Genomic DNA, 10,007 nt, shown 5'->3' on the forward strand with positions numbered 1-10,007 from the left:
TGCATGCCCAGCGAGGGAAAAACAGAACGAAAGCTTTATTCCTCGTTGCTTGACATGAAGAAAGTGGAATAGTAAAAGCTACATGATACCTAACTCATTCTGACAGCTAATTCTCCACTAAACTGACTTCATACACTCTACAGCGTGAATGAACCCATTTTGTATGTTGTGAAACACACCCCGCTGTGTGTAGAACACCAATTACACGTGCAACAGAGTCGCCTTTATGGGAGAGTAACAAGCATGCAAATGTCACATGTAGGTTTTGTTTCACTCTAATTTACTGACGGATGATGTGATAACGAAAGGGGAGGAGGGGGATGCTAAAAGGCAGACTTTAAATGTTTTATAATCGTGCACGCAAACATCCATACATCACGCCATCCCACCGACACTTTTTATGAACGGGGATGGGGAAAAGAGTGAGAATGAGATGGAGGAGCCGTGGGAAAAGAAAAGTTAGCATGGGAGAGGAGTGGCAAAGACAATAAAAGGACCAATCAAAAGAGAGGAGCAAGAGCTTCGTGTAAAATGCAAAGTGTGTGACGCTTGTTGTCAGCTGTATATTTTTGTGTGTGTAGTCCAAGACCTTTAATCCTAAGCAAGGTCGCGTGACGGTTCATACCCAACTCTTTGCTGCTCTGCACACCATTTCTCCTAATTGGTCACACCCACTCCCCGTTTGTGTGTCTTTCTCTCTTTCCTGCTCACAAACACAAACTTATATAGGCAGATGTAGCAAGGCATCCATACGCAGACATAACAACATCCCTCTATGTCCGCCGACCCCCAAACAAACCTACATTTAACTAATGAACACGGACCACGATGTTTTGTCTCAACGACTCACTTTATTTGGTCATGTCAGTGCTGTTTTCAACTGTGACCAGTGATATGAACTACAGATGGCATTATTCTCACCACCCTCACCTCAGGTATGGCCAGTTATAAAATACTGTAGATATACATTGGTTTTAGTTGACTATTTTTTTCCCTAAAGATATGGCTCAATCCAGAATTGGAGAAACAATAAGGCACCAACATTTTTGAAAATGTTGAATCGTTTTTTGTTGTATTTTTTTTTTTTTTTTTATGTTTTCAAGGAAAACAGATAATAAACCATGACTGATTCGTCCAACTCAACCATCAGCTGTACACTTGTACACGTTACGCTTGCATTGTATGGTATAGCTGGTAAACTGCTTGAATAGGTTCAGGGATACTTGTTATGGGCGGAAACTGTTTGTGAGAATTGGAAATACAAATTCAGAATTTATCGATGTCACATTTGGTGTGCCTCAGGGGTCTGTACTTAGCTTTTCTTATCTATATCAATGATTAAGATTCAATACTGCAATTTCTTTGTGGTAAGATCTTTGCAGATGACACCAACGTGTTGGTTTGAGTGACACAGTCTATTACTGAAAATGACAAAATATGAAAAGCAGAAGCCTTACCTTGGGTCTACTCATGGTCAGAGCAATTTACTTGATGATGTGATTCCTGCTGTGTCGTGTAGCTCACTTTTTTCTCTTCCTCTAGATGGCTGAAAAGGTTTTAGCAACAGAGATGTGTGACATAATAAATCCTACTATTTAAAATATGTCTGATACAAAAAAAACAGTTTTAAAAATTACTGGGAAGACACATAAAAGAGAGGAAAAAAACACCATTTTAGGGTGTGCTCAAGAGCTATCTGGTGTTTTAAATCATTTTTAGAAGTCACTTTTACTACAGCTGAAGTTACATCTTACATCAAGAAAACAATAATTGACACAAAAATTGCACAGTTCTGTATTTAGTGCAGGGCAGAGGTTACAGAAAATGTCCTCCAATTCTGAAATGAGCCATACACTCACGGTCCAAAACATGAAGGCGCATACAACATTTCTGCCACAATAATTACTATAATTAGCAAAGTAATGCCTGTGGTACTCAACACGGATGGCGTTGAACTGCACTGCGTCATACTTGGAAGTGTTTCTAATATTTTGGCTTCGTCAGGTAGATACCAGAGAGTACAAATATTGGACAGGCTACAATAAAACTAAAATACATTTTTAACAGTGTCAATCAAAAGTTAAGAATGTGTTCCAACCAATCTGAGGTGTACCACATGAACTGCCCAGGAAATGCATGTCCATGGTAAAAAAATAGAATCATGTTTGCAAATAAATTATAATGATTTTATCTTTCTTATTGTTGTTTGTATTATTATTTTAGCGTTGATCAATTGTTAAAGTGATCAGCAGATTCGTTTCAACAGTCCATTAGATCAGTGTTTCTCAACCAGGGGTCCTTGGACCCCGACTGGTTCACGATGTAATTGCAAGGGGTCCGTGAAAAGGTCGTTAGGGTCGATCAAAAATATGCAGGAGTTCCTGGACCCCAAAAAGGTTGAGGAGCATTGCATTAGATTGCCTGTGAATATTCTCAGTTCAGCTATATACCTTTGTTGAAAGTAAACTGTTTTAAAAACTAATTAACTTACTATTTATGCTTTGAACGCCACTGCATTTTTAAAAAATATATTTAACCATTACATTATATTCAACTCTTGAGTATTCAGATGTTACAGCTTACTCATTTTAGCCAGTATTTAATAAGAATATGTGATGGGAACGCCCTGCGATTGGCTGGCGACCAGTTCAGGGTGTACCGGAAGATTGCCACGATTGGCTCCAGCACGCCCGCGACCCTAGTGAGGATGAGCGGAACGGAAGATGAATGAATGAATGAAGGTGATGGGAACGGACAACGGCTGGATGGATGGATGGATGGATGGATTTATGGAGATGCCCTGGAGGCCAGTGGCCAGTTGAGGTCGAGTGCCACCTGGTGATTCAAAGAAATGTTGATTATGCAGGCTGTTTGCCACGTACGTAGTCACTGTACATTTGCATGAATTAAAGACATGATAAAGACCGATATTTTATATGTGAGGGCTTATTTAAAAAAAAAAAAAAAAGCTTTTATATTGTAAATGGTCGATTGTGCAGGTGTGCATAATGGTGTGGACTTTATGCATCACACAGCAGCCTTTGCATGTTAGAGTTAAGAGCAAGTAATGTTAGATAAGGAGCCACTGCAATCAATTGGTGTTTTGGTGCGTCTTATTTATACCTGAAGGTTTGATCAGAGGTTACGTCGGTACAGACGCCCATTCTGCAAACACAAGCTGCCGCCTACTGGTCAGGGCCGGAAAGTGCAGAGAACTCAAATGTTAACATTTCTGTCATTTTCAAGTTTCACGGTTGCAACATAGACATGGTTACTGGGGTATATATTTATGATATTAAATAAAAACACACACAAAATGTACACTGCAGTTTTCCCATGACAGAACAAAATGTTCTTCATTAAGTTTATTAGCGTTAATGACGCTAAAATAATATTACCATGGGATATGTCCAACTGAATGTTAAGTTCTCAGACAGTTCAATGTTTGGTGGAACCCTTTCAATAGAACATTGCAATACAATTAAAGGAGTTTACTGGAAAGGCCCAACTTAAATGAGTCAAGAGTACTGTACATTACAATCATTGTTAATTATAATAAAAGTTGAGAATGTGAATGGTTGTCTATATGTGCCCTGGCCTGTGAATGCCTGCCGAACATTCCGGGGTGCGGATACAATTTCTAATATTTACAGAAAAAAACATAATTTAGATGAGGAAAAAAAAGCAGTTAAAAAACACTTAAATAAAAAATCCAAACAAGAAATGGTATCCGTCTTCATACTGAAGCTCCAATCACAGTGACAAGTTCTTGCACATTCCTGCAGATGCCGGGGTTAATCAAACTTGGATCTCTTTGCTGTCAGTTTTGGTTCGTAATGCACGATGAGCTGTATCAAGATGAAGCAGTTAACAATCAAAAAGAGCAGTCCGGCAAGCCAGATGAACAGAAAGGAGTTGTAGCCCTCAAACTCCAGGTAGTAAGCCGGGACCAACCACACAGCCTGATGATGAGAAGATATTAAAAACCCATTTTAGTTACTAACATGCTATACCCGACATGACTGTAACAGTCAGATTAAGCGTGGTTGATTGGTCATGCCTGGAGTATTGAGGTGCTGGGAGGCAAATGCTACATTTCGCTGCTCACTTGTGAGCTGTGTTCAATAAATCGAGTATGATGCGTGTGCTCTAAGACTGAGTTTGTGAGTTTTCGTATGACAAGACTGACTTTAGAGGCCTTCCACTTCGGACGCTACAGTAACATTCCATGAACAATGAATGACGGTTAATGTAACTGCAGCAACACTACTACTTTGCGTAAGCATGTTTACGTCACCCGCAAATACATATCTATGGCACATTGTTAATTACAACACATTATGTACACAGCAACCGTGTACATTTCTTGGAAATTGGTTGTACTACCAGATATCTTAAAAGCGATCTTAGGGACTTAAATGGCACCCACATGGGGAAACATGAACCAGGGAGCATTGGCGATGACGACGCAACGGATTCCGGGAAGCACGATATTCCCCATCCAAATAAAACCCTCCTCTCAAATGCCCGGTACTCTCTAAAGTTGAGTCAAGTCCCGGTACCATGATTCGAGGAAATATGATATTTAATAATCAAGATAGTCACCTGTCCAGCAAACCAGAGGAGCAGCAGTCCCACTCCTTGTGTCAGTGAAAGACTCAAATGAGGGATGACCAGAGGAAGTAAACTCAGGTACCACAGGAAGTACTACAAAATGATAAAAAAAAAAAAAAAAAACAAGGAGGGTTTGCAAACATTATGATGTAGTCTTTGCTACGTAGAGAACATAGGTATCAAACTCAAGGCCCGGGGGCCAGATGCGGCGCCACCACATGATTTTGTGGGGCCTACGAAAGCAAATCACTACTTGGTCAAATCTGTTCCAAAATTGCAAATTGTCGTCACTTTTAAAAATGTTGAGATTCGAAGCGTTTTTTTTTTTTTTTTTTTTTTACCAACACACTTTTTATTACATACATACATATAATATATATATATATATATATATATAAAATAAGAATAATAAAAAAAAGAAAAAAAAGAAAAAGAAATTTAAAAAGTTGTTTTCCGGTCACTATTGGTGTAGTGGTACACTCGCCTGACTTTGGTGCGGGCAGCTGGGTTCAGTTCCCACTCAGTGACGGTGTGACTGTGAGTGCGAATGGTTATCCGTGTCTATATGTGCCCTGCGACTGACTGGCGACCAGTTCAGGGTGGTGTCTGCTTTTCGTCCCGTGTCAGCTGGGATAGGCTCCAGCGCCCCACGATACTAAACAGGATAAGTGGTGTTGAAAATGGATGGAAGTTATGTTTTAATTGACTTTGTACTTCAAAACTACATATCCAGCATGTTTTTTTTTTGTATACTGTATGTAATATGATGAAGTGATTATATATTTGTATAGTTTCAGTCATAAGGCTCTCTAAGAGAAACCATAACTATCATGTGACCCACCACAAAAATGAGTTTGACACCACTGTTATAGAAAGAAGACATTTGAGAAATATATTGAGCCCTTTTTATCCCCAAGAGGAATAAATATTGTCATGACTTTTGACTCCTACACCTGTGATGTGCAGACTTTGTTGAAAGTGACAAAGATGGCGGTGTGTAGGAAACAGCAAAAGGCCAGGTCACGGTGAAAAGCCCACGACGTGACCAGCAGGAGGATCAACTGTGGAAGGAACGCCACCAGCCCAAGCCACTGGCTCCAGCTGCTGTCTGAAAGACACAATAACTGAGAAATTTCCTCTTCCAAGAAGGCTGTTTAATCATACAAAACATTAGAGATATTTGACTTTCAGGTGACAATTAAGGGTTACCCTAAAATGCACTACAACCTCTACAGGGGATCTTAGTTTGACCTTCTCTAAGCTTTTGAATGCATGTCCAGCTGTTCAATGGTTCAGTACTTTTTGCGCAACTTCCTGTTCTCTAACAAGGAGGAACAGGTGTTTGAATACGTTTCCTGTTTCGATTCAGATTTGGTATTTCAAGTCCTCGTCATTATGCTGTTCACATGTTTACAGAGATAAAGACTGGAAAAGTCACAGAAACCAATAGCAGGCATTCATGGAAATAACCTCCTGTTGTTAATTTTGCCATTCAGCTCCTTTTTAGATACCATCAAGTGGTGCAAAAAGTACTGAAACATTGAACAGTTCAACATGCCAAAGTTTAAAGAATATGAAATTACTGTACATTCATTGGTAAAGGTTATGGTGCATTTTAGGTCCTGAAATTTAGATCAATCTCGCTAACTTTCTGTGAGTAGTTTTTTTTCTTTTTAAAAATAATAATAATAATAATAAAAAAAAAAAAGGCAAACAAATAACAGCAGACTAATAAATACCTGCAGTAAGGTAGAGCATGTAGAAGTATGGAGAGAAGTTATGTCGAATGTCTCTTCGAGTTAGATGATACAAGTAAGTCTCATGAAGGAATGTCCAACCATACCTGCAAACAAGTTCGTTAAGATAATAATGCTCTTTTTCTGATGTACAGTACTCTGTAGATTCACACTGCAAGATATTGATTAGTGCTTCTAATGTGTTGGTTACCTGATCTAGAAGAGAGTAAATTACTACAAATGCCTGTCAGTATGACACAGTCAAAATGTTAGTGTGAGCGCTACGCAAGTTAATAGAGGGAAGGTTTTGGTTTTCATTGTGCAAAGTTATTAAAACATGTATAGTATATAATTTACAGTAAAAAAGTACTTATATTTTAGTCTACTTTTTAATTTTACTTAAGTATGTGAGTTGAGTGAGTACGTTATTTGTATTTATTTATTTTTATTACACAGGTATCTGTATCTCTACTTACAGAGTTTGAGTACTTCTGCCCGCTCTGTGTGTTAGATTTAGGAAGTTCCGCTGTGGTTTGTGCACCATGATAAATATGGACAAACGTATGGGGACGTCAGGCCATTATGACCATATATGGAGTTTTGTAGCTATAAGAGCTTCCACTCTTCTGCAGTGTTTCTGTAAGAATTTCCATACATTTAAGCAGCAGCCAGTTCTGTACAGATGAGTCAAGTTCTTCAGTCACCAAAGGCCAAACTCATCTAACCACAACTTTGCAAACTTTGTTTTGGAAAGCAAGAGAAAGCTAGAAGCATGTAATTATCCAAAATGTCTGTGAGATTAATAATTAATCTTATGGGGAACCTCCCCTGATTGATTAACTAATTAATGTGTCCCAATGCATTTTGTCTGAATGTCAATGTATGTACAGTAAATCACTAAAAAAAACAGTAGTGAAGAGCTCAATATCTCCATTACATTGGTATCCAAGACAAATGTATGCAAACTCCTGACCACAACTATGCGTCAATTTGATAGTAGCTCTTACATGTGATAGAAAAGTGCTGTGAGTGCACAAAAAAGACCTCCGGCCACACTTGCGAAATGGAACAACTCCCTGTTGAAGAAACTTCCCAAGAAGCCAACGATGTTCCTCCACATTTTTTGCTCTTCCTCTCTTCTGATCCGTGGTGTGCGAAGAGTCAGAAGAATGGGCAGAGCATAGGTGATGGGGTAGATCTTCATATGAACGGACAGGCCGTAGAGCAGCGCTGCCCACGTCATGGTTCGGCCTAAGACACAGAAGGTGGAGACTATTACAAAAGGAGCACTGTACATGATGAAAGAGGTGATGTGATTCATCAACTTTAAAACTATCCATCCATTTTCTATAACTTACCCTCTATACAAAGTAGTGTTCCCAGCACCAGAGCGGCCAAGATGGACTCAGCATTCCCACGGCTGGATACTCCCATCGGCAGGGGGTTGAGGAGCCACAGCGAACAAACCCGCCGTGCCGTCTGATCGTAAAACCCGCCCAAAAAAAGAACTGTTACATGTACAGTACAGTAGAACCTCTAAAGTTGAATAACCATGATGTCGTACAGTTCGAAAATCAACCCAAGTTTTTGGGAAAATATGACTGTTTGCCCCCATCATCAGATCAGTAGATTGCACAAGACGATTAAGGTGTGAACTATGCTTATGAGTTTTATTTTCTTCTTGGAACAACACTTTCACAATAGTCGTAAGAATAAAAGAACATATCGCAGCTTTTCATATATCTTGGTCGAGTCAGGAACGTATCCCGTGCGATAAACAAGGGTTCCCGGGACTCACTTTTGACCATGAAGGTAGCGGTTAACTTCTTCTTACACCGGTACGACAAGCAAGAATAAAAAAAATAAAAAAAAAAAAAATCTATTTTATTCTATTCTTAATATTAAGAGTAGAATAAAATAGATTTTTTTTTTTTTTTAATTTTACAAAAGTTGATAATATTAATAGCTATACAGTTAATGTTAAAAGGCTACTATGGTAGTGACAGTTTGACCATGAAACAGATTATTTGTAGTTGTATTATTTCCCAATAGAGTTTTTTGTTTCTCTCTTTAAATCAAATCCAAACAAATCGGAAGATGACCAACGTTCCTGAACTGTGTTTGACCCGAAAGAAAGTTCCAATGTACAGGGGTTTCTATGGAGCAGTTAAACTGCCCTGTCCCACCTTGTGTATTCAAAAGACAATCAAAAGATAATTTACTGTAAGTGTTATGTTCATGATCATTTTCCATATGAAACCCACCAGTCAACACACCTCAGAGCCAAGACCCCGTAGGCATAGGATTCTGTAGATCAGCAGTCCGGACAGCACATCACATAGGATGAAAAGGAGCTTGCCAAACACCACGTGGATATAAATGTTCGGAATGAGCAGCCATGCCAGTAGAGGTGTGTATCGGTAGGTTGACCTGTTGTACGGGGACTCGCCCTGTGAAAACATTTATCAAATCAGAATGATGATAGCAGTATTTCAAGGTATTAATTTCATTCTAAAATGCTTAAGATTAGATTTTTCAAGCATCAGTGTCCCAGTGTCAGCTGAATATTTATTTTTGCACGACTTTTTACTTTTACTCCCTACCTTTGAAACAAGTTATCTGTATTTTCTATTGCTTACTTTCACAACAGGCCCGTTAATTTTTTCAACCTCTTTGGATGACGACAACATAAAAAAAAAATCTAAATAGAAAGAGGTAAGGTCAACCTCTGGGTCTCAAGGTTTTATAAGTCATTAAAAAACATGGACAGCAGTGACAGAGCTCATTTCAATTTTGTTGTTGTTTTGTTTTGTTAGTCAATTGACAACGTCAGCAAAGATACGGGTACATATTGTTTTGATAACACTGAAGCCTGAGCCAGTGTTCTGTTTTTTTTTTGTGCCAAATTATCAAGATGGGCATTGTAAATAAATTACAGTAAAAATTAGTTTTCATCATTTTATTTAACTTTTATTTAAGTCGTTGCGACTTTCGCCTTGTCCCATCAGGGGTCGCCACAGCGAGTAATTCCCTCGTCGTGTGTGTATATGTGTGTGTTTATATATATATATATATATATATATATATATATAAAACATATATATATATAAAACATCCCCTGCTATAAATATGACAGCAGCTATAGTTACCTTCGTAGTGAACCTCGCAGCATCCGTGAACACATGATAGTCGATGTCAGTGTACTTGACTACCATCGTTCTGTCGTGGAAATCTCCATAAGCGACCAAAGCAAGACGTATAGCGAAAGAAGCCGTGAAGAGAACATGTTTCTCTGTCACTTTGGATATTAGCCTCTCCATCGCTCCTAGAGAGCAGGCACATACATCCACATTAGCATATGCTCGCTGCGTTTTTGTACGTTGTCTAAAAACACCGCTCCTGTTTAAACATATGGCACAGTGTTAATATACTTTATACGAACCGTTCCAAATATTGCTGTCACATTTGCCAATTTTGCATGTTCGATAATGGAAAATTAAACAAAAATTCGATTCCGGAAATAACCCGGAACTGACGTAGTTCTTTGTGTTTGGAATCACCACATTCGCTCTTCAGCGCCCTCATTTGTTCAGGAGGAGATAAAGGAAATATAATAGTCTTTGGTAAAAGTAGAAGTACAGAATAAACTCATAGAAA

General features: G+C 38.7%; 1 protein-coding gene across 5 annotated transcripts; it reads right to left on the bottom strand.

The window, feature by feature from the left end:
• Positions 1–949: 949 nt before the first annotated feature.
• Positions 950–9,874, bottom strand: pigm (phosphatidylinositol glycan anchor biosynthesis, class M). Of its 5 annotated transcripts, none has more exons than XR_009767410.1 (9): positions 9,500–9,874; positions 8,627–8,800; positions 7,709–7,829; positions 7,358–7,601; positions 6,354–6,457; positions 5,568–5,722; positions 4,606–4,707; positions 3,124–3,962; positions 952–2,835 (listed from the first exon to the last, which is right to left on the bottom strand). XR_009767410.1 is itself a non-coding variant. In XM_061666925.1 (9 exons), exons 2-9 carry the CDS (start codon positions 9,668–9,670, stop codon positions 3,795–3,797), a joined length of 1,239 nt encoding a protein of 412 aa, XP_061522909.1. In that variant the 5' UTR covers positions 9,671–9,675; positions 9,793–9,870; the 3' UTR covers positions 2,845–3,794. The 5 variants fall into 5 exon arrangements, 4 of the variants coding, with proteins under 4 accessions (XP_061522911.1, XP_061522909.1, XP_061522908.1 ...); XM_061666925.1 differs by lacking the exon at positions 952–2,835 and having other exon boundaries at positions 2,845–3,962; positions 9,500–9,675; positions 9,793–9,870; XM_061666927.1 differs by lacking the exon at positions 3,124–3,962 and having other exon boundaries at positions 950–2,835.
• Between the last annotated feature and the right edge of the window lie 133 nt (positions 9,875–10,007).

This window comes from Phycodurus eques, chromosome 21 (genome assembly GCF_024500275.1).
Source record: "Phycodurus eques isolate BA_2022a chromosome 21, UOR_Pequ_1.1, whole genome shotgun sequence".
NCBI classification, from domain to species: domain Eukaryota; kingdom Metazoa; phylum Chordata; class Actinopteri; order Syngnathiformes; family Syngnathidae; genus Phycodurus; species Phycodurus eques.

Excerpts from the sequence above, each read along its gene's own strand:
- pigm (XM_061666924.1), bottom strand. The coding sequence starts at position 9,670 with ATGGAGAGGCTAATATCCAAAGTGACAGAGAAACATGTTCTCTTCACG. Across the intron at positions 7,602-7,708 it reads AACACTACTTTGTATAGAGG|GCCGAACCATGACGTGGGCA; the intron begins GTAAGTTATAGA and ends TCTGTGTCTTAG. Across the intron at positions 5,723-6,353 it reads CATGCTCTACCTTACTGCAG|ACAGCAGCTGGAGCCAGTGG; the intron begins GTATTTATTAGT and ends TGTGTCTTTCAG.